The sequence below is a fragment of the Pristiophorus japonicus genome, chromosome 3, assembly GCF_044704955.1.
Source record: "Pristiophorus japonicus isolate sPriJap1 chromosome 3, sPriJap1.hap1, whole genome shotgun sequence".
In the NCBI taxonomy this organism is placed as follows: Eukaryota; Metazoa; Chordata; class Chondrichthyes; family Pristiophoridae; genus Pristiophorus; species Pristiophorus japonicus.
The window spans coordinates 285,692,702-285,718,148 of NC_091979.1; the positions used below are offsets into that span (position 1 = coordinate 285,692,702).

General features: G+C 44.9%; 1 protein-coding gene across 11 annotated transcripts in view; it reads left to right on the forward strand.

The window, feature by feature from the left end:
- Window positions 1–25,447, forward strand: part of jakmip3 (Janus kinase and microtubule interacting protein 3) — a 599,024-nt gene that overhangs the window by 120,026 nt on the left and 453,551 nt on the right. For all 11 annotated transcript variants that reach the window (XM_070876792.1, XM_070876782.1, XM_070876783.1 and 8 more), the window contains exon 2: window positions 17,490–17,731. In XM_070876792.1, the coding sequence (XP_070732893.1) occupies window positions 17,597–17,731 (135 nt within the window). In that variant the 5' untranslated portion in view covers window positions 17,490–17,596. The remainder of the gene's footprint in view (window positions 1–17,489; window positions 17,732–25,447) is intronic.

Sequence of the window (25,447 nt, forward strand, 5' to 3'; positions counted from 1 at the left end):
TGAGAACGGGAGAAAGGAGGAGGGAAGAGAGAGGGGTTCGGAGCGGGGAGAGAGAGAGAGGGGATCGAAGGGGGAGAGAGGAGGAGAGAGAGGGGATCAAACGGGGAGAGAGGAGTGGTGAGAGGGGATCAGAGGGGGAGAGAGAGGGGTCAGAGTGGGGAGAGATGGGATCAGAGGGGGAGCGAGTAAGGGGATCGAAGGGAAGAGAGTGGAGGGGCGAGAGAGTGGATCAGAGGGGAGAGAGAGAGGGAGGGAATCAAAAGGGGAGAAAGAGGAGGAGGGGGAGAAAGAGGGAATCTGAGGGGGAGAGAATGAGGAGAGGGGATCGGAGGAGGGAGAAGAGAGAGAGATAGGGGGAGAGGAGGGGAAAAAAAGGAGGAGCATAGTGAGGGGAGAGAAAGGGAGAAAGGAGGAGGGGTGAGAGAGGAAGAGAGAGAGAGAAGGGATTGTAGGGGTACAGAGAGGAGCTGAGAGAGGGGCCTGGAGTGGGGGGGGGGGGAAAGAGAGAGAGCGGATCGGGGGGGACAAGAGGTCAGGAACTCGGGGAGAGAAGGTCAGGAGCTCAGCGGGGGTGCGGATTAAAGAGCACAGAGAATATAGTGGGGATGGGGGAAGAACATGATCTAGTTGGTAAGACGGATCATGTCCTTCTAACCCCATCCCCTTTACATCCACACCACGTTCTCCCTCTCGCCTTGACCTGGTTGATTTCTCAGAAAGCTCGGTGCATGTGTGGCAAGCGACATCATTGGACTGGACGAAATCTGGAAGTCATGATACTGTCACTATTCACTTCATACCCAATAAACCTGTTAACAATCCGTGAGCCACACACAATACCCCATCTATGGGGAGGGGGGAAGGTCAGGAACCCGGGATGGGTGTGTGGGGGGAGGAACTTGGGCAGGGCGAAGGTGGTCAGGAACCGTGAGTGGGAGGGTAGGGTGGGTGCGAAGAAGGTCAGTAACTTGAGGGGGAGGGGCGGGGGGAGGTTAGGAACTTGGAGACGTGAGGTCAGAAACTTGGGAGAGAGGGTCAGGAACTTGGGCGGTGAGGAGGAAATCAGAAATGTGTCGGAAGAAGGGTGGAGGGGGAGGAGGGCAGAAGCTTCGGGGAGGTCAGGAACTTGGGTGGGGGGGGGGAGGAAGTCAGAAACTTGGGGGGGGGGGGGGGAAGGTCAGGAATTCTGGGTGATGGAGGTGGTCAGGAACTTGGGGGAGAAGTCAGGAACTCGGTAGAGGGGCTCAGGCACTTGGGCAGGGGGAGAAGGTCAGAAACTTGGGGGTGGGGAAGGTCAGGATCAGGAATTTGTTGGTGGGGGGGGAAAGGTCAGAAACTCAGGGGTGAGAGGAAGGTTAGGAACTTGTGGGGATGGGACAGGAACTTGTTTGGGGTGTGGGAGAAGGTCTTAATCCATGAGGATGAGCCCGGTCTCTTCTATGTGAACTCTGTTCTGTCTGGAATCTGAGAGTCTGAATGTCTTGAATTACACTTTGCAAAGTAATTGATTACTTAAGCAGGCAAGATTTAATTACACATTCCAGAGAAACTTCTGGGAGTATCTTGTCCTCCAAGGGGACCAATCAGAAACCTGGTGTAGGAAATAAATGCGGCCATTTGTTTCCTGCATTGCAACCAGGTCCGTGGAACAATCTTGTTGGCATTGCCCTGCTCAATCTATTCTCTCCATTGTTGTTGGCTAATGTGATAGGACACCCAATGCCCATCGGGTGAAAAAAGATCTCCTTCTTGTTCCATATTTGCTGTATGAGCACTGCTATGGCTGTATCAGAGAATGGCAGCGGGGGGGTACTTAGATGATGTCATGCTGCCTGCTGCTTCAATAACTCGCTTTCCACTGACCACCTTTGAAAAAGTTTCCCCTTTGAGGAGGTACATGTTGTTTTTAAGTAGTGCCCACCCTGTCAGATTCCCTACCCTCTCAATCGATGAGCTGTCTACATGGAGCATTAGTAGTTCTGGCACTCACCTGTTTTATTTAAATGAGGCCTGACCTTGATAATAAATTGGGCCTCTCGCCAACATCTCTGGGTGGATGGAGTGGATGCCCCTCCCACCACCAGTCTAATATATCCGAAAATCGCTCCTTCTATCTGTCAATCCCCAGTTATAGCACCAATTGTAGTTTCCTTGCAGATTTTTTTTAATGTTTAAGATTTACTTTAAATATTTCACCTTGTCTTTGACATCTCTGGGCCACAGAGGTTTCCTGGCCTTAGCTACCTTATTTACAGCCAGGAACTTACTGGGTGAGGAAATGCAATTGAAGAGCTGTATTTACTGGTCATTGAAGCTGAAATGCATTGCACTATAGTACCACCAAACAATTATTATCTTGTCTGGCTTCTTCTATTGAATACTTAATCTTAATTGCATAACAACATGTCAGTCTTTTTATTATATATATTCTTACTATTTCTTCCTAAATTAATTCCATCTGACTTAGTCAAAATTTATTTTTGTTAACTATATGTACATTGAGCAAAAAGGTAATTATGTTTTAAAATATTAATTACATTTCATAAGCTTTAGTTCATTTTATTTTCAGTCTAAAAGATGCAAAAACTATTCATATATGTAATTCAATACTGAAGAAAATATTTGTTTTTTTTAATGAAAAGCTGACCATTATGACAGACGAAGACCAGATTCGAGGAAGTTCTGTTCCCTTGATATGTGCATTATTAATAAAATGATATTTGCACTGGAATGAGCTTGCGATGTTGAACCTTCCATTACCTCTCAATACTTTATTGCCTCTCTTTTGTTTGTTAGCAATATGTTTGGTTGAACCTTTGTCAGTTAAGCTTCAACCTGCACATTAAAATCACAGAATCATAGGCTACAGTTGCTACTTTACATTCACTTTCATCACCATGTAGGCTTCATTCTGTTTTACAAAGAAACCTATTTTTGACTGTTATGAAAGCAAAGGATTAACTAATTCTTATCATGTGACAAGTATACTTTCTATATTTATAATGCAGCACAACTTACTGAAGTATTTTCTTCTGTACATTAGATCTGTATTAAAATGCAGATGCACAGTTGTTTTGAAGTCACAAATAGCGACTATTTCCTTTTGCAATGGCTAGGAAATTTTCGTACAAATCAGTGGGATCAAAAGCACTTTGCTGTAAGCACATGAATGGAATGAGCATCTCAAACATTCAGCAACCTCGCAACAAAAGAATATAGCTGCTATTGTCTTGAATGCCAAGCTACTTGGCTTTATGTTGACGTTGAAGGTGCAATTACAGACCAAAAATAGTAGTTTGCACTACCTCTGACGGCATGATGCTGCCTTGTTTCTATCACAGTTTAGTAACAATTCTTTCATTCCATATTCCTGATGATTGGAAAATTGTACACACTACGCCCCTGCAACCTGAAATTTACCCTCAAGTGTTTTTCTTAGTGGTTGAAGATTTTACTAGTCAGTACACTTTGTGCCCTACAGACACATCCAAAAATTTCCCATGCCCTAAAACATCTTGTTACAACCTGTGGACAGGGCAAAAACGTGTTACAATGTACTGTGGCCGCGTTCCAGAAAAAAAAGTCTAACTCACATGGATAGGATATGACATCACTGTGTGAACTTCAGTTGAACCTATAAATTATCACTTGATCCCATGAATAACTATTGCTTCTAACTTATCCATGACAGGTTACAGGCATCACAGTTGAAATCATTGTAACAAGGACACCAGCAGAAGGATTTATTTTTGATCAGTGGCAACAAGTTGTTTTTTCTGTTAAATGTCTGTTCAGTGCCATTAAAGTTGAGACTAAGCCCTGTAATTACACTAAGGCCTGGATTTTGCGCTCAGTGGAAAAATGACGCCGTTAACCGGTGACCTCCAAGAAAGCTGCCCATGAAGTTTTAGCAAGTTCTGTAGCATCGATTTCCCCTTTTATTATGTAATTTTTCATTTGGCACCATCAACACGGGATCTGTGACACCTAGCACCTAGCAGGCTGATCAGCCAATGATATTGAAAAATTCTCACAGACAGCAAACCAGGAAGTAAAAAGCAGGTTTCATCATTCATTTTTTAAATAATTTTACAGAAAACAAAATAAAGATTGGGACATCATTAAGGTAGATACCGAAATATCATAAACAAACTTTACTAAAATCAAATCAAAATTCATCTTTATTAGTTGGAAAATGTATGGATTTTTTTATCATGGAATGCAGATAATGACACTTCACAATATAAAATTAGGTTTTCATAGAAACATAGAAACATAGAAACATAGAAAATAGGTGCAGGAGTAGGCCATTCGGCCCTTCTAGCCTGCACCGCCATTCAATGAGTTCATGGCTGAACATTCAACTTCAGTACCCCATTCCTGCTTTCTCGCCATACCCCTTGATCCCCCTAGCAGTAAGGACCTCATCTAACTCCTTTTTGAATATATTTAGTGAATTGGCCTCAACAACTTTCTGTGGTAGAGAATTCCACAGGTTCACCACTCTCTGGGTGAAGAAGTTCCTCCGCATCTCGGTCCTAAATGGCTTACCCCTTATCCTTAGACTGTGACCCCTGGTTCTGGACTTCCCCAACATTGGGAACATTCTTCCTGCATCTAACCTGTCTAACCCTGTCAGAATTTTATATGTTTCTATGAGGTCCCCTCTCATTCTTCTGAACTCCAGTGAATACAAGCCCAGTTGATCCAGTCTTTCTTGATAGGTCAGTCCCGCCATCCCGGGAATCAGTCTGGTGAACCTTCGCTGCACTCCCTCAATAGCAAGAATGTCCTTCCTCAGGTGAGGAGACCAAAACTGTACACAATACTCCAGGTGTGGCCTCACCAATGCCCTGTACAACTGTAGCAACACCTCCCTGCCCCTGTACTCAAATCCCCTTGCTATGAAGGCCAACATGCCATTTGCTTTCTTAACCGCCTGCTGCACCTGCATGCCAACCTTCAATGACTGATGTACCATGACACCCAGGTCTCTTTGCACCTCCCCTTTTCCTAATCTGTCACCATTCAGATAATAGTCTGTCTCTCTGTTTTTACCACCAAAGTGGATAACCTCACATTTATCCACATTATACTTCATCTGCCATGCATTTGCCCACTCACCTAACCTATCCAAGTCGCTCTGCAGCCTCACAGCATCCTCCTCGCAGCTCACACTGCCACCCAACTTAGTGTCATCCGCAAATTTGGAGATACTACATTTAATCCCCTCATCTAAATCATTAATGTACAGTGTAAACAGCTGGGGCCCCAGCACAGAACCTTGCGGTACCCCACTAGTCACTGCCTGCCATTCTGAAAAGTACCCATTTACTCCTACTCTTTGCTTCCTGTCTGACAACCAGTTCTCAATCCATGTCAGTACACTACCCCCAATCCCATGTGCTCTAACTTTGCACATCAATCTCTTGTGTGGAACCTTGTCGAACGCCTTCTGAAAGTCCAAATATACCACATCAACTGGTTCTCCCTTATCCACTCTACTGGAAACATCCTCAAAAAATTCCAGAAGATTTGTCAAGCATGATTTCCCTTTCACAAATCCATGCTGACTTGGACCTATCATGTCACCTCTTTCCAAATGCACTGCTATGACATCCTTAATAATTGATTCCATCATTTTACCCACTACCGATGTCAGGCTGACCGGTCTATAATTCCCTGTTTTCTCTCTCCCTCCTTTTTTAAAAAGTGGGGTTACATTGGCTACCCTCCACTCCATAGGAACTGATCCAGAGTCAATGGAATGTTGGAAAATGACTGTCAACGCATCCACTATTTCCAAGGCCACCTCCTTAAGTACTCTGGGATGCAGTCCATCAGGCCCTGGGGATTTATCGGCCTTCAATCCCATCAATTTCCCCAACACAATTTCCCGGCTAATAAGGATTTCCCTCAGTTCCTCCTCCTTACTAGACCCCCCGACCCCTTTTATAACCGGAAGGTTGTTCGTGTCCTCCTTCGTGAATACCGAACCAAAGTACTTGTTCAATTGGTCCGCCATTTCTTTGTTCCCCGTTATGACTTCCCCTGATTCTGACTGCAGGGGACCTACATTTGTCTTTACTAACCTTTTTCTCTTTACATATCTATAGAAACTTTTGCAATCCGTCTTAATGTTCCCTGCAAGCTTCTTCTCATACTCCATTTTCCCTGCCCTAATCAAACCCTTTGTCCTCCTCTGCTGAGTTCTAAATTTCTCCCAGTCCCCAGGTTCGCTGCTATTTCTGGCCAATTTGTATGCCACTTCCTTGGCTTTAATACTATCCCTGATTTCCTTTGATAGCCACGGTTGAGCCACCTTCCCTTTTTTATTTCTATGCCAGACAGGAATGTACAATTGTTGTAGTTCATCCATGCGGTCTCTAAATGTCTGCCATTGCCCATCCACAGTCAACCCCTTAAGTATCATTCGCCAATCCATCTCAGCCAATTCACGCCTCATACCTTCAAAGTTAGCCTTCTTTAAGTTCTGGACCATGGTCTCTGAATTAACTGTTTCATTCTCCATCCTAATGCAGAATTCCACCATATTATGGTCACTCTTCCCCAAGGGGCCTCGCACAGCGAGATTGCTAATTAATCCTTTCTCATTACATAACACCCAGTCTAAGATGGCCTCCCCCCTAGTTGGTTCCTCGACATATTGGTCTAAAAAACCATCCCTTATGCACTCCAGAAAATCCTCCTCCACCGTATTGCTTCCAGTTTGGTTAGCCCAATCTATGTGCATATTAAAGTCACCCATTATAACTGCTGCACCTTTATTGCACGCACCCCTAATTTCCTGTTTGATGCCCTCCCCAACATCACTACTACTGTTTGGAGGTCTGTACACAACTCCCACTAACGTTTTTTGCCCTTTGGTGTTCTGCAGCTCTACCCATATAGATTCCACATCATCCAAGCTAATGTCCTTCCTAACTATTGCCTTAATCTCCTCCTTAACCAGCAATGCTACTCCACCTCCTTTTCCTTTTATTCTATCCTTCCTGAATGTTGAATACCCCTGGATGTTGAGTTCCCAGCCCTGCTCATCCTGGAGCCACGTCTCCGTAATCCCAATCACATCATATTTGTTAACATCTATTTGCACAGTTAATTCATCCACCTTATTGCGGATACTCCTTGCATTAAGACACAAAGCCTTTAGGCTTGTTTTTTTAACACCCTCTGTCCTTTTAGAATTTTGCTGTACAATGGCCCTTTTTGTTCTTTGCCTTGGGTTTCTCTGCCCTCCACTTTTCCTCATCTCCTTTCTGTCTTTTGTTTTTGCCTCCTTTTGTTTCCCTCTATCTCCCTGCATTGGTTCCCATCCCCCTGCCATATCGGTGCCAGAGAGGTTGTTCAGCAGTAATTATGACTTAGTACGCCATTAAAAACTGAGTTACATCTCATTCAACAAGACTTCATTGGTTTTTAGAGCGAGAATAGTGCATAACAACTTGAAGTTCACGTCAAATCAGTGATTTCTAATTGCTATCCATCTGTGAAGATGCAAAAGCGCACCCTGTGGAGGAGCAGGGAATCACTGACAGGAACTTCCGGATTTCTGCGTTTAACTGTTTATGAGAGGACTGTGTCAGTTTTACACAGTAATTACAACCGCAAATTCAGGGTATTGTGTGTGTATGGTTGTACAGTATCACAGTGTAATTTCAGGACCCAAGTATATTTACTGTAGAAACAAAATCAAGAAAACTGATACTTTTTCATTCTTTTTTACCTTCCTGGCCTTGTGACTACCCTGACAACAGTTGTCTCATGCAATGCCTCCTCCTCCAGGCAAAAAGTAAGATGACTTCGGCTAGTCATGTGACCTAGTACTGTGACCAAACACCAAGAGATATGCATTGTATATTTGTGTGGAGCAGGGGAGAGAGATGCAAAGAGAGGAAACGTGTTTTCCCACTTCTTTCTAGGCCTTTGAGATGGATTTCTTTAATAATGCCTAGCACTTTATCTAATGGCGGATAATATTTATGTATGTTATTACAGACTTATGGATTATGTCTGTACAATGTATGCTATAAACTGCCAAAATAAACAATGAAAAGTTATAAAAAAAAACACTTCAGCTTATCAAATTCAAATATTAATATCAATTATCTATTGAGAATTCTATATAAAATTATTTTTTGCATGCAATGTCAGTCCATCAATCTGTTTAGGTTGCTAGCCTCATTGTGTCACTTATAAATAATGTCATCCTGATATGCAAGCAACCAGGTTCTGATATTATCCTCTCCATAACAATGGCATCACTTATTCAGTTGTCTAATTTTAATCAGTTAATATGATACTTGAATATTCCAGTAATAATTTAAATTGGGTGAGATAAGTTGGTTCAAGTCCACCTGATTTTCTCTGCTGCCTACAACACAGTAAATGCCAGTGGGTTTGTATTTGATACCGTCAAATGAATGCACTGCTTTGGGAAAACAGGTACCGCCTAAACATTGAGGGAGTCAAATTCAATTTGGATCAATAGAGAAAAGTGTGACTTTAATAATATTTACACACCCCACTTTAATATGTTGTATCAGAGTTAATACAAAACATGTCAACATTTGTGTACATCTGTAGGCACTAGAGGCCTTGTCCATGGAAAGCACAGTTGTCAAGACAGTGTTAATAAAAACAAGCTGCAAAATTTATTAAGCTTGAAAATAAAGTTGTCAAAAACTGTCACAGAATCATTCAATTTTGATTTGATTGATAGTAGTTTTGAAAGCTTTTTGCATTATAATACATCATCTATATGGCAGTTGAAAATGTTGTTGTATCTAAAATTTGCAGTTGCTCTAAACTAAATGGGGGGTGTTATTTCCTCAGGGGTTCTCCCGATCAGCCGCCATAACTTCGGCCGGAGATCGTCAAAACTCAGTTACGCGTCTACACAGGGTTTCCACTGATCATCAACTAAAGTTATGGCTGGCGATCGAGCTAACCCCTGAGGAAATTTCCAGCTAAGGAGTTGCGTAAATGTGCAGTGTTGCTGCTGAGTATACATTACCATGGGGGTGATTTCTTCAGGGCATCACCTGCTCTGCGGCGTAACTTTGGTGCACGTTTGGTGCAAACCCTGTCTATACACATAAATGGGGTCTCCGTCGAACTATGGCGGCGGCGCAGGAGCAGCTCCTAGGAAATTCCTGGGATAATAATTTAAATCGGGGTGGGATGAGTCGGTTGATTCAAAGTTCTCCTGATTTTCCACTGGTGCCTACAACACAGTGAATGCCACTGGGTTTGAAGATAATACCACCTAATGAATGCACTACTTTGGGAAAACAGATATTGGCCGAAACAATGAGGGAGTCAAATTCAATTTGAACTTTAATATTATTCACACTCCCCATTTGAAATGTTGTACCAAAGTCAATATAAAACCTGTCATATTTTGTTTCAGAAAAAAGAAATATAAACAGACCTAAGGTCATAAACCCATATCTCTGCTTTCATTATTTCATTAAAATTATTTTTACATGATTGAATTGGTAATGATGTCAGATTCAAACGGAGTATAACTCTCGCCCCGGGGGATTCCCCTGCTCATCTGGTGGAAGAGCTGCAAAAAAAGCCCTAAAACATGGGGGTAGAAATCTGTCGGCGGATGCCTCTGATCTGACCAAAAAATCTATGAATTTACCTGGTGATCCAGGGGTTTCATATATTCGCCTGGGCCTCTCCGGATATGCGTGGGCAGAGGCCCACATATCCCAGGGGCGCATGCGGTTCGCAAGCGCCCCTGGGATCAGGTGGGCTGGCCCAACCAATGAAAGAAGCAGGATCTCTATTCATAATTATGGTGATTCCATTTGTACCGACTTAAAAAAAAAATACAGAAACACATGAAATAAATCAAAAGACATTACATATTTAAAATTAATTAAAATGCCATTTAATGAAATATTTTAAACAAAAAACAGAAAGTCGGGATAAATGGTTCATTCTCTGGTTGGCCATCAGTAATTAGTGGGGTGTCGCAGGGATCAGTGCTGGGACCCCAACTATTTACAATCTATATTAACAACTTGGAAGAAGGGACTGAGTGTAACGTAGCCAAGTTTGCTGATGATACAAAGATGGGAAGAAAAGCAATGTGTGAGGAGGACACAAACAATCTGCAAAAGGACATAGTGGGCAAAAATTTGGCAGATGGAGTATAATGTTGGAAAGTGTGAGGTCATGCACTTTGGCTGAAAAAAATCAAAGAGCAAGTTATTATTTAAATGGAGAAAGATTGCAAAGTGCTGCAGTACAGTGGGACCTGGGGGTACTTGTGCATGAAACACAAAAGGATAGTATGCAGGTACAGCAAGTGATCAGGAAGGGCAATGGAATTTTGGCTTTATTGCAAAGGGGATGGAGTATAAAAGCAGGAAAGTCTTGCTACAGTTATACAGGGTATTGGTGAGGCCACACCTGGAATACTGCCTGCAGTTTTTGAAACGTCCTTACTATACAGTATAAATGCACACGAGGCCCATGCTTGAGAGAAGGTCAGTCTGTGACCTGTCCTTTATTCCATAGCACTCAAGTGATGGAAGTGGGTGGAGCTTCCCCTTTTAAACCTAAAGATCCAGGTTAAGAGTGTCTCCCACAAGTTCACCACCTAGTGGTCATTGTTCTCACAGTGTACAACTTAGGTCAGATTATACATGGGTTACAATGCTGGTTGAATACATGACATCACCTCCCCCCCCCAAAGTCTTAATGGGAACACAGGTTGAGTCTCTCTGGTGGTTTACGCTCTCGTATAGAGCGCCTGATTTGGGGCTACGGTTGGTTGGGCGCTGGCTTGAGTGTCTGCTGTTTGCGATGCCTCAAGCCTGTCCGGACTGCCCACAGTGACTGGGCTCTCCTCCCTTTGGTTCCTGTGTTCGGTCACCTGTGGTGGAATGAACTCTATCGTGTTCTTCCTCTGCTTCTTCTATGGGGTTGCTGAACCTCCTTTTTGTTTGATCCACATGTTTGCGGCAGATTTGTCCATTGGTAAGTTTAACTACCAGAATCCTATTTCCCTCTTTGGCAACCACAGTGCCTGCGAGCCATTTGGGCCCTGCAGTGTAGTTGAGGACAAGAACAGGGTCATTTACATCAATACATCGCGCCCTCGCATTCCTGTCATGGTAGTCATATTGTGACTGGCATCTGCTCTCGACAATTTCTTTCATAGTGGGGTGTATAAGGGATAACTGGGTTTTGAGCGTCCTTTTCATTAGCAGCTCTGCGGGTGGAACCCCTGTGAGCGAGTGTGGTCGGGTTCTATAGGCCAACAGGAGGCGTGATAAGCGACTTTATAGGGAACCCCCTTGGATTCTGAGCATCCCCTGTTTGATTATCTGCACTGCTCGTTCTGCCTGGCCGTTTGAGGCCAGCTTGAACGGTGCCGTTCTAACATGGTTAATTCCATTGCCTGCCATGAAGTCCTGGAATTCAGTGCTTGTGAAGCACGGGCCATTGTCGCTGACCAAGATCTCTGGTAGACCGTGGGTGGCGAACATTGCCCGTAGACTTTCTACCGTGGCAGAGGATGTGCTTGAATTTAAAATGTCACACTCGATCCATTTGGAGTAGGCGTCTACTACAACCAAAAACATTTTTTCCATGAAGGGACCTGTGTAGTCCACATGGATGCGTGACCAAGGCTTGGCGGGCCATGGCCAGGGGATAAGGGGGGCTTCCCTGGGCGCATTGCCCAGCTTGGCACACGTGTTGCACCTGCGAACACAAAGTTCCAGATCTGCGTCTATCCCTGGCCACCAAACGTGTGACCTGGCAATTGCCTTCATCGTGACAATGCCCAGGTGCTCATTGTGGAGTTCTCTGATGAACACCTCTCTGCCCATCTGGGGCATGACTACGCGGTTTCCCCACAGTAGACAATCGGCCTGAATCGAGAGTTCATCCCTGCGCCGATGAAATGGTTTAAATTCCTCAGGGCATGCCCTGTACGTGGCTGCCCAGTCCCCATTCAGGACACATTTCTTGACTAGAGACAATAGCGGGTCTCTATTTGTCCAGACTTTAATCTGACGGGCTTTCACGGGTGAGCCTTCGCTTCTGAAAGCTTCAACAGCCATGACCATCTCAGCAGCATGCTCGGTAGCCCCCTCAGTGGTGGCTAGTGGGAGTCTGCTGAGTGCATTGGTGCCCGGTCTGTGCCGAATTGTATAGTCATAGGCGGGTAACGTGAGTGCCCACCTCTGTATGCGGGCCGATGCGTTTGCATTTATGGCCTTGTTGTCATCCAAAAGGGATGTTAGGGGTTTGTGATCTGTCTCCAGCTCAAAGTTCCTGCCAAACTGGTACTGGTGCATTTTCTTTACCGCATATACACATGCGAGCGCCTCCTTTTCTACCATCCCATTGCCCCTTTCTGCCTGGGACAGACTTCTGGAGGCATAAGCTGATACGTCCTTACTATACAGTATAAATGCACACGAGGCCCATGCTTGAGAGAAGGTCAGTCTGTGACCTGTCCTTTATTCCTTAGCATTCAAGTGATGAAGGTGGGTGGAGCTTCCCATTTTATACCTGAAGGTCCAGGTTAGGAGTGTCTCCCGCCTAGTGATCATTGTTCTCACAGTGTACAACTTAGGTCAGATTATACATGGGTTACAATGCTGGTTGAATACATGACATCACCTCCCCCCCCAAAGTCTTATTGGGATCACAGGTTGAGTCTCTCTGGTGGTTTACACTCTCTTGTAGAGTGCCTGAGTTGGGGCTCTGGTTGTTGGGCACTGGCCTGAGTGTCTGCTCTTTGCGGTGGCTCAGGCCTATCCAGACTGCCCACAGTGATTGGGCTCTCCTCCCTTTAGTTCCGGTGTTCGGTCGCTTGTGGTGGAGTGAACTCTACATCGTGTTCTTCCTCTGCTTCTTCTATGGGGTTGTTGAACCTCCTTTTTGTTTGATCCAGGTGTTTGCGGCAGATTTGTCCATTGGTAAGTTTAACTACCAGAATCCTATTTCCCTCTTTGGCAATCACAGTGCCTGCGAGCCATTTGGGCCCTGCAGCGTAGTTGAGGACAAAAACAGGATAATTTACATCAATACATCGCGTCCTGTCATGGTAGTCATGTGGCTGGCGCCTGCTCTCGACAATTTCTTTCATGGTGGGGTGTATAAGGGATAGCTGGGTTTTGAGCGTCCTTTTCATTAGCAGCTCTGCGGGTGGAACCCCTGTGAGCGAGTGTGGTCGGGATCTGTAGGCCAACAGGAGGCGTGATAAGCTGGTTTGTCAAGTGAGGAAGGTGGGTGGAGCTTCCCCTTTTATACCTGAAGGTCCAGGTTAGGAGTGTCTCCCACCTAGTGATCATTGTTCTCACAGTGTACAACTTAGGTCAGATTATACATGGGTTACAATGCTGGTTGAATACATGACATAAGCTACCGGCTGTAACTGACCCTTGGCATTGACATGCTGCAACACACACCTGACACCATAGGATGAAGCATCGCATGTGAACACAAGTTACTTACACGGGTCATACAGATTGTTGGAACATAACAAATTGCGTGCTCTATTAAAAGCCCTTTCCTGGCTGTCCCCCCAGACCCATTCATGACCTTTGCGTAGGAGCACATGTAGCGGCTCTAGCAGCATGCTCAATTTGGGAAGAAAGTTACCAAAATAGTTCAGGAGCCCCAGGAATGAACACAGCTCCGTCGTGTTACGGGGTCTGGATGCTCACTGGATCGCATCCATCTTGGATGCAGTAGGGCTGATCCCGTCTGCTGCTACCCTCATCCCCAGGAATTCTACCTCTGGAGCTAGGAAGACGCACTTCACCTTTTTCAGTCGCAGCCCTACCCGGTCCAGTCTGCGTAGCACCTCCTCCAGGTTGTGGAGGTGTTCTTCAGTATCGTAATCCGTGATGAGGATGTCGTCCTGAAAAACTACCGTCCCGAGAATCGACTTGAGGAGGCTTTCCATATTTCGTTGGAAGATTGCGGCGGCCGAGCGAATCCCAAACGGACATCTGTTGTACTCAAACAACCCCTTGTGTGTCGTGATGGTGGTCAGCTTCTTTGACTCACTCGCCAGCTCCTGGGTCATGTAAGCTGAGGTCAGGTCCAATTTTGAAAAAAGTTTGCCACCGGATAGCGTCGCAAAGAGGTCCTCCACTCTCGGTAGCGGATACTGGTCTTGGAGTGACACCCGATTGATGGTGGCGTTGTAATCACCACATATCCTGACCGACCCATCCGCCTTGAGCACCGGCACAATCGGGCTCGCCCAGTCACTGAATTCGACTGGCGAGATGATGCCTTCCCTCAGCAGGCGGTCCAATTCGCCTTCTATCTTTTCCCGCATCACGTACGGCACTGCTCTGGCCTTGTGGTGTACTGGCCTGGCGTCCGGGTTTATGTGAATCACTACCTTGTCCCCCATGAAAGTGCCAATGCCGGGTTGAAATAATGAGTCAAATTTGTCCAGGATCTGTGAGCATGATACTCGCTCCACAGAGGAAATTGCATTGACATCGCCCCATTTCCAGTTCATGACAGCAAGCCAACTCCTCCCCAGTAATGTGGGACCGTCCCCCGGGACAACCCAGAGTGGCAACCTGTTCTCCGAATCTTTGTGGGTCACGACTACCATGGCGCTGCCGAGCACCGGAATGATCTCCTTTGTGTATGTCTGTAGCTGTGCGTCAATCGGCGATAATTTTGGCCTCCTGGCCTTGGACGCCCACAACTTTTCGAACTGTTTGATACCCATCAGCGACTGGCTGGCCCCCGTGTCTAGCTCCATTGATACTGGGATGCCATTGAGGAGCACTTTCATCATTATCGGTGGCATCCTGGTGTATGAACTGTATACGTGCTCCACATGAACTCGCTGAACTTCAGCTTCCAGCGATTTCCCCCAGCGTTCATTTCTGCAATTTCTGCAGGTATTTTGCTCATCTCTGCAAACTCCGGCTGAGTGTGTGCCTCCATGCCTCCAACATGAGCTGTTGTTTGAAACAAAAGGTCCCTTGCCAGTCGATCGTCCCTGACTGCCCCTGTTATTGTCCTTGAGTGCGCTATTAACAGGTGTTGATGGCCCCATTACTGGCCGCATTGTCCCTTGCAATGGCGTGAATCACCGTTCAGCTTGCCATTGTCTCTGTCGAACTCCCCCTCTGGGTTCGACTACATGTTGGGGCATGCCCGATTGCCCTTGTCTGCCTGGAGAACTGTGTGCTGCTTTAACAATGTTGAATCTCTGTCCCAACCATTCCTTAACACAGTACCTCTCGTCTGTTCTGCTCGTGGCCATGCTTGCGTGGTTTAAATCCCAGTTTCTCGTCGCCATTGATACGTCCTTACTATACAGTATAAATGCACACAAGCCCCATGCTTGAGAGAAGATCAGTCTGTGACCTGTCCTTTATTCCATAGCACTCAAGTGATGGAAGTGGGTGGAGCTTCCCCTTTTAAACCTGAAGGTCCAAGTTAGGAGTGTCTCCTGCAAGTTCACCACCTAGTGGTCATTGTTCTCACAGTGTACAACTTAGGTCGGATTATACATGGGTTACAATGCTGGTTGAATACATGACAGTTTTGGTTTCCATATTTACGAAAGGATATACTTGCTTTGGTCGCAGTTTAGAGAAGGTTCACAAGGTTGATTCCAGAGATGAGGGGGTTGACTTAGGAGGAAAGGTTGAGTGGATTGGGCCTCTACTCATTGGAATTCAAAAGAATGAGAGGTAATCTTATCGAAACGTAGAAGATTATGAGGGGGTTTGACAAGGTGGATGCAGAGCGGCTGTTTCCACTGAAAGGGGAGACTAGAACCAGAGAGCATGATCTTAGAGTAAGGGGCCGCCCATTTCAAACTGAGATGAGGAGAAATTTCTTCTCTCAGAGGGTTTTAAATCTGTGGAATTCGCTGCCTCACAGAGCTGTGGAAGCTGGGACATTGAATAAATTTAAGACAGAAATAGACAGTTTCTTAAACGATAAGGGGTTATGGGGAGCGGGCAGGGAAGTGGAGCTGAGTCCATGATCAGATCAGCCATTATCTTATTGAATGGCGGAGCAGGCTCGAGGAGCCGTATGGCCTACTCCTGTTTCTATTTCTTATGTTCTTATGTAAGAATAAACTTACCTTATTGGACAGGGTTTTTAATGTATAAATGCGTGATAACATTTTATTTTTCTAATTTTTAAAACTCTTACTCTGGCCTTATGCCTGTGTTTACCAGGCGTAAGAATTTCAAGGCCATTTGCTGGGCAAAATTGGTCAAATATCCCAACTCTCTGCCTGCTAATGCTCTTTTCCTACAGACTCGTATGAATGCAAGTTCAGAGTTTCAGTGCATGTACAGTGCATGCCTAAACCTGGAACTTGCGGTGCCTTGTAGAGGCCGCAAATTTAGTCCCACGGCCACCAATGGTTGAACGATTATAATAAGGGATGCTCAAGAGGGCAGAATTTGAGTAGCGCAGACATCTTGGGGGGTTGTGGGGCTGGAGGAGATTACAGAGGCAGGGAGGGGCGAGGCCATGGAGGGATTGGAGAACAAGAATGAGAAGTTTGAAATCGAGGCATTGCTTCACCGGGAGCCAATGTAGGTCAGCGAGCACAGGGGTGATGGGTGAGCGATGTTCCAGGTCCCGACGCTCCAGCTCTATTTATAGCCCCGATCTGCGGTGGAACATTGTGGGCCGCGCCAACCTGTGTGAGAACATCACCGCAGGTCGGGGCTATAAATAGAGCTGGAGTGCCGGGCCCTGGAACATTGTGGACGAAGGTGCGGTGAATGAGGGTACGGGGCCCAGAAGAAGCGAGGGCCCAGGGGCAGCACGGGCCTGCCCACACTGCGATATGTGTGCGCACTTGTTCCGTGCAGCAGAGCAGGTTTCCAGTCGTCCTGGTTAACCCTTTTCACTGGATAAAGGCCTAGCGCTGTTGAGACCGGTCACCAACGGTCTCCACATGTTAAAAAAATCCACGCACAAGCATCTTCCACCCCCTCAATTGGAGTTCGGGACTGGAACATCAGGTCCTTCATTGAAACATCTGTGAACTCTTGTTGAAGCCTATGAATGAATGACGGGTGAACGGGACTTAGTACGAGTTTTTAATCACTTCTAGTTTACAAAGTTTTTAATGTGTTGTCATGTTTTAATGTTACCAAAACGAAGGCTACAACTGAATTTCAAATTAAATATATATATATAATTTGAAGCTACAAGCAGCGCAGTTTGAAGTTTTACTTTGCAACTGCTGGGAAGGTAAAGGTGGTAAATTTGAAGTCATTCACTTCTGGTATTCAGAAAATGTTCATTATTAGGAAAGATCTCATATTTTATCATGCCTCAGCATGACTGTCTTGAATAATTATGTTGTGCTTACATTTACCAGTAAAGAACTGCTGATACATCCAAATTCTCTTTTGTAGCTGAAGTCTCCATTGTGTGGGGGAAAACAATAACTTGCATGCTTTGTTTTTCTTTTAAAGGTGAAAATGAAAATGTAGATGAACAGAGAGGGAAAAGAGAAGTCTCCAGCTTTGGAACGGAGAGTTCTCTGTCTGGGTTTTAACCCTCTGGAACACAGCAGCACACAATGTCAAAGAAGGGTACTGCCGCTCGAGCTAAGGGAGACAAGCCTGATGCCTTAGCTGCTTTGCAAGCTGCCAATGAAGAGCTCAGGGCCAAACTGACTGACATTCAAATCGAGCTTCAGCAAGAAAAGAGTAAGGTGTGCACTGTCCTTTTCCTAACAATTTTTTAACAACGTTATCGCTAAATAAAGCAGCAGCATAAAAATTCTTTGGGAATTTGCTAATTATATAGTACACCCACTGTTATGAAGAAAAAAAATCTGTAATTTTTGCTGGAAATAATAATGTACAAACTTGAAATTCCAGTGGAGATTTGCTCATAAATACTCTATAGAAAGACAGCATGATTATTATCCAAAATACCTCCAATATATTGGAAGTTCCATTGCTCTTAATTCATTACCATCACTGGATTTTTCACCACAGTGCATTAAATAAAATTTCCAATACAGTCAGGAGCTGCAGAGCATTCAAGTATAATATTAATAAGTTATAATTCTGGGAAATGTCAGCTACCTAAAGGCTTCATAGACTCATTTTTTGAATGTGAGTTATATCAGGTTTGTTACTCAGGAAGCCTCTGAATCACCTACATATTTGTTTGAGGAGGAGCGGGGACGGGAATGATACCTGGCAGACGACCTACCACTCTCATTAGTGGGGCATGGGGCAGCAGAGATGCACCCCAAGTCTGTCAAAGGCACAAACATCAGAGGACCTTCCCCTGACCTCATAATCTTTAATGGGATCTGTAATGAATGTAATGACTCAAAAGACTGGTTACTGTAAACTGCCTCAGGTGTAAATCTGATCCAACTTTATTCGCGCCCAAAGTAACCCGTGTGACATGTTACCCGCACTTATATACCAGTGACTGCGCACGCGCGCATACAGCCCGATGACCTCTGACAGTGACGCTCCCTGGTATCTCGTGACCCCAAGCATAACTATATAACAACATCCCCTTTCAAGATCATAATATAAGTCTTTTTACAAATTAAGATGGTCTGGAACTTTCCGCTCACGAGTTGATCGTCTCAGTTCAATTTCAGTTCTAGGCGAGCGTTCTGAGTCAGTTGTGACTGAAGGCTGAGTAACTGCTCTGATGGGACTGGTAATGACCACATCAGGGACTGGAGGTCCAGTTTTAATAATGACAGCAAATTCCTCTGATGAATGAGGAATTTGCTGTCATTGGTTGGTTGGTCACTGACTGTATCTTCCTCAAGCGGATCCGTGTGCCGCAGTTTTATCTGATCAACATGTTTCCTGTTTGCCCATTCTTGAGCACAACAATAAACACTCTGTTACCCTCCTTAGCTGTAACAGTACCGGCGATCCACTTTGGACCTTGACCATAGTTCAGTACATAAACCAGATCGTTGACAGAGATGTCACGTGACACAGCAGCGCGATCATGATACCCTTGGCTGACTATGACGTCTGTTTTCAACACGATCATTTAAATTGGGATGAACAAGGGAGAGCTTGGTCTTGAGCTTTCTCTTCATCAGTAGTTTAGCTGGGGAGACATATGAGGTCTGGTCCTGTAACTGAACAGTATACAAGACAAGCGAGTCTGCAGTGAACCCTGAGGTACACATTTCATACTCTGCTTGATCAGTTAAGCAGCACGCTCTGCTTGACCATTAGAAGCAGGTTTGAATGGGGCTGACCTCACATGTTTAATACCATTGAGTTTCATGAACTCTTGAAACTCCAGACTTGTGAAGAAAGATCCGTTGTCGCTCACAACAATGTCAGGCAAACCATGAGAAGCAAACAAAAGCTCTCAATAGTAGCTGTAGATGTACTGGATGACATATAATACACTCTATCCACTTTGACTATGCATCCACCACAACAAAAAACATCTTTCCCAGGAAAGGGCCCGCAAAATCAATGTGGATCCTCGACCATGGTTTAGATGGCCACGACCAAAGGCTCAGCGAAGATTCCGCTGGTACTTTACTTAGCTGCATGCACGTATTGCACTAATGCACACACGATTCCAGATCAGAGTCAATTCTAGGACACCATACATGAGCCCTAGCAATGGCTTTCATCATGACAATACCAGGATGAGTCCTATGTAGTTCACGTACAAATTTTTCTCTACTTTTCTTAGGCATAACAAAGCGATTACTCCACAGTAAACAATCTGACTGAATGAACAGCTCATCTTTGTAACGGTTGTAAGGTTTGGTCTCATCACACATTTCCATAGGTATTGCAGACCAATCACCACTGAGGTCACAACGATTCACAACTGATAAAATAGGGTCATGGCTCGTCCAGATCCTAATTGTTGAGCAGTGACAGGAGTTCCTGCACTCTCAAAAGCATCTATTACTAACAGTAGATCTGCAGGTTGTGGTGTCTCCACCTCAGATGTGGGCAACGGCAGACGACTCAGTGCATCAGCACAATTGTCATTACCAGGTCTATGATGAATAACATAATCATAGGCAGATAATGTCAATGCCCACCTCTGGATATGGGATGATGCATTGTTATTAATACCTTTGTTTTCTGAAAACAATGAAATGAGTGGCTTGTCATCTGTTTCGAGTTCAAAACGAAGACCAAACAGGTACTGATGCATCTTTTTGACCCCATACACACAGGCCAAAGCTTCTTTTTCTACTATGCTGTAAGCTCTTTCCGCCTTTGACAAACTTCTCGAAGCATACACAACAGGTTGTAGCTTACCTGACTCATTGCTTGTTGGAGTACATAGCCAACCCCATATGATGAAGCATCACAGGCCAATATAAGACGCTTACACAGATCATAATGAACAAGCAACTTGTTTGAACAGAGCACATTCTTAGCTTTCTCAAAGGCTCTATCTTGAGACACACTTCGAACGTTTCAGCCTGAGTCCCACTTTGTCCAGACGATGTTGGACTTCTTCAAGATTGTTCAGTAGTGTCGCGACCTGTGACCAGAATGTCATCTTGAAACATGACAGTTCTAGGAACAGACTTCAGTAAACTCTCTATATTCCTCTGAAATATGGCTGCAGCCAAACGAATTCCAAAAGGACACCTGTTATAGAGAAACAGTCCTTTATAGGTGTTGATGCAGGTGAGTTTCTTCAAAGTGTCAACAAGCTCCTGTGTCATATAGGCCGACGTCAGATTCAGTTTAGTGAACGACTTTCCACCAGCTAGCATGCCGAACAGGTCATCAGCCTTCGGTAATGGGTACTGATCCTGTTTCGAAAATCGGTTAATCCTAACCTTGTAGTCTCCACAAATCCTGACAGTGCCATCTCTCTTCAACACAGGAACAATAGGACTGGCCCACTCGTTAAACTCGACCGGTAATATGACCCCTTCACGTTAGAGTCTGTCGAGCTCAATTTCAATCTTCTCCCTCATCATGTAGGGAACAGACTGAGCTTTATGATAGACAGGCCTTGCATCAGAATCCAGGTGAATCTGCACCTTGGCTCCAGTAAAATTACCAATGCCCGGTTCAAACAAAGAAATAAACTTCTTCAACACTTGAGCACACGAAGTGTCATCCACCGATGACAACACTTTGATATTATTTCAATTCCACTTGATTTTCTCGAGCCTATTCCTGCCGAACAGCATTGGACTATTACCTGGGACAATTCATAACGGTAGATCATGAACCACACCATCATATGACACCTTGACTACTGCACTGCCAATCACCGGTCTGAGTTCCTTAGTGTAAGTACGCAACTTGGCATTGACTGGACTCAGCTTAGGCTTCACAGCCTCAGTGCCCCACAGCTTGTCGAATGTCCTTTGGCTCATTATCAACTGACTTGCACCCGTATCCAGCTCCATTGACATAGGCACGCCATTCAGCTTCACATTAACAATTATCGGCTGACTCTTTCCCAAGAACGAATACAGACCGTACACTTCCTCCTCGGGTTGTGTATCCGGGCCAGCACTGGACTGGTCATCATCAGCAATGTGATGAGCGGCAGCAGGCTTGCTCAGTTGTGGGCACATTCTCTGAAGATGCCTCACTTTCGAACAGCCAGTACAGGAGTACTGTTTAAACCGACACTGATGAGGCCTATGATTGCCCCCACAACATCAACAGGGTGAAATCGGATTTGTACCAGTTGACGGACTTTGAGCAGCTACAGGTTTCACATAAGCAGTCGAGCAGGCCTTGCCATAAGCAGCTCTGCCAAACGACGACATAATCTTGTTTACAATACTTGCGGTGGAGCTCCGACTCTTGGATGATATCTGCCTCAAATTATCATCAGTTGTCATGCATGCCTGGGCAGTCGTGATGGCCTTGCTCAAATCCAGCTTCTCTTCGGCCAATAACATCCGAAGAATCATATCATGGTTGATGCTTATCATGAAGAAATCTCGCAGCATGTCTTCCAACACGTTCCTGAACTTACACGGCTCAGCAAGACGTCGCAGGTCAGCGACGAATCCCGACACATCCTGGCCCTCAGCGCAAACATGTTTGTAGAAGCGATAGCGTGAGATGATGATCCCCTCTCTTGGCTTCAGATGGTCATGCACCAAAGCACACAAATCCCCATATTCTTTGTCCGTTGGATGTAAAGGCGAGAGAAGATTCTTCATGAGGCCATAAATTTTTGGACCACAAACGGTGAGGAAAACCACCTTGCGTCGAATTGCGTCAGCCTCTCCCTCCATTTTGTTGGCCACAAAATACTGATCCAGGCGGTCGATAAAATCCGCCCAATCCTCGCCATCCGCGAATCTCTCCAGAATTCCAATAGTGCCCATTGTACATGCGAAGGGTCTTAAGTTACCTCATCGCCAAATGTAATGAATGTAATGACTCAAAACACTTGTTACTGTAAACTGCCTCAGGTTTAAACCGATCCAACTTTATTTGCGCCCAAAGAAACCCGCGTGACATGGTACCCACGCTTATATACCAGTGACCGCGCACGCACGTGTACAGCCCGATGATCTCTGACAGTGGTGCCCCCTGGTGACCCCAAGCATAAATACATAACAGGGTCAGCAACGGAGGTCTAGGACAAGAACATCTTGCCAAGATGCCACCGCTCTGGGGACATGAAGTTTCCAAGAGGGGTGACTGGATTCTAAACATGAGCCTTGGCTCATTTTTTTTCCCTCTCACTAGTCAGGGAACACTGAGTCAACTGTGATTGGCTAACTCAGCATAAATCAGGACCTGAATCTGAGACTTTCCCAATTAGTATAGCTCAGTACCACACTACATCGTTCTTTTACTACTGAGGTATCAGAGCGCCCTTAATCTGAAGCCTGTCGGATTTCTGGAACTTTATCAATGAAGCAGATTCATCTGAGAAGTGTCACATCACCTTCTTGCGTTTTTACTAAATTTGTGCAGCATTAGAGCCAAATGTAAACTTCATCACAACGTCACCATAACATATGCAAAATTAAGAAATGAGAACCTGCAATGCTACAAATATTCTAAGCTGGGGGTTAGACTTGTCCTGATTGAATGTGTTTCCTGGGAGTGACAAAGTTCAATAACTTTGAAACACAAAATGATAGCATAGTGAGAACCCGCTAACAAGATGAAGGCAACATTATTATGAAGATTACTTTGTAGTAGAGTGTCATGCCAGGTTTCAACTGGATATGTCAGTATCAGCGCGAGTTTGAGGAACAGTACCTCATCTTTCGCTTAGGCACTTCACAGCCTTCTGGACTCACCATCGAGTTCAACAATTTCAGAGTGTAACCGCTGCCAATCTTTGGCTCCCCCACCCCCCGCCACCCAGAGCCTGTTTTTTTTTTCTCCTTGTCTCTAATGGCAGCTGGTCTTTTATTCTACCATTGACACCCTATCGTGACTAATTTTTTTCTAACTCCTGGCATTACCATTTCAATTCGGCCCATCATCCCTTTTGTCTCTCTAATCTCTCCTGCCTTCCACCCTATCACAGACCTTCCCTTTTGTTCTTTCTTCCCCTCCTCCTTTCAGTGCTTGTTAAGAATGTGTTCTTTCCGAACACTGTCCAGTTCTGACGAAGGGTCGTTGACCCGAAACGTTAACTCTGCATTCTCTCCACAGATGCTGCTTGACCCGCTGAGATTTCCAGCATTTTCTATTTTTATTCCAGATTCCAGCATCCGCAGTATTTTGCCTTTATGTCAGTATCAGCTCTGGCTTAGTGGATAGCACACTCGCCTCTGAGTCAGACGGTTGTGTGTTCAAATCCCACTTGAGCTGACATTCCAATGTAGAGCTGAGGGAGTGCTGCACTGTCAGAGGCATTGTCTTTCAGATGAGATGTTAAACCAAGGCCCCATCTGCCCCCTCAGGTGGATGTATAAGAGTCTATGGAACTATTTTGAAGAAGAGCAGGGAAGTTATCCCTGGTGTCCTGGCCAACAAAAACAGCTTATCTGGTCATTATCACCTTGCTGTTTGTGGGAGTTGCTGTGCGTAAATGAGCTGCCGTGTTTCCTACATTGCAACAGTGACTACACTACAAAAGTACTTAATTGGCTGGAAAGCGCTTTGAGATGTCCGGTGGTTGTGAAAGTCACTCTTTTTTGAATATAAATGACATTAACTAATTTTCCCATTAACTTTAACCGTAGTGATTTTTCTCTTAAATGGATCCTCATTTTCTTGAACTACATTTGTTAGATTTTCTAATAGGCAACCAGTGAAACCATGTGCAACAATGTGATAGTGCCCTGTTTCTAAGGTTACGAGGTTGACATTCTGAGGTTGTGATCTCTATCAGGCCCATGAAATCTGCCAAATTGTTATAAAAACCCAACTGGTTCACTGATATGAATGGAATCTACCATCTCTATCTGATCTGGCCCATACATGATTCCAGTCACACACTATATGATTGACTCTTATTGCCCTCATTGCAACTAAAGATGGACACTGTGTATTGGCTTACCAATGTCACATACATCCTAAGGACAAATAAAACCCCCAGTGCCAACTCCATCAACTGTCAGCAGTATCCACCTAAAAGACCATTCATTCATAAGAATATAAGAAATAGGAGCAGGAATAGGCCAAAGCGCACCTCGAGCCTGCTCCGCCATTTAATACGATCATGGCTGATCCGATCATGGACTCAGGTCCATTTCCCTGCCCACTCTCCATAACCCCTTATTCTCTTATCGTTTAAGAAACTGTCTATTTCTGTCTTAAATTTATTCAATGTCCCAGCTTCCACAGCTCTCTGGCGCAGTGAATTCCAGAGATCCACAACCCTCTGAGAGAAGAAATTTCTCCTCATCTCAGTTTTAAATGGGCAGCCCCTTATTCTAAGATTATGCCTTCTAGTTCTAGTCTCCCCTATCAGTAAAAACATCCTCTCGGCATCCACCTTGTCAAGCCCCCTCATAATCTTATACATTTCAATAAGATCACCTCTCATTCTTCTGAATTCCAATGAGTAGAAGCTCAACTTACTCAACCTTTCCTCATAAGTAAACCCCCTTATCTCCGGAATCTCTGAACTGCTTCCAAAGCAAGTATATCCTTTCGTAAATATGGAAACCAAAATTGCACGCAGCATTCCAGGTGTAGCCTCATCAGTACCCTGTACAGTTGAAGCAAGACTTTCCTACTTTTATACTCCAGTCCTTTTGCAATAAAGGCCAAGATTCCATTGGCCTTCCTGATCACTTGCTGTACCTGCATACTAACCTTCTGTGTTTCATGCACAAGTACCCCCAGGTCCCGCTATACTGCAGCACTTTGCAATCTTTTGCCATTTAAATAATAACTTGCTCTTTGATTTTTTTTCTGCCAAAGTGCATGACCTCACACTTTCCAACATTACACTCCATGTGCCAAATTTTTGCCCACTCACTTAGCCTGTCTATGTCCTT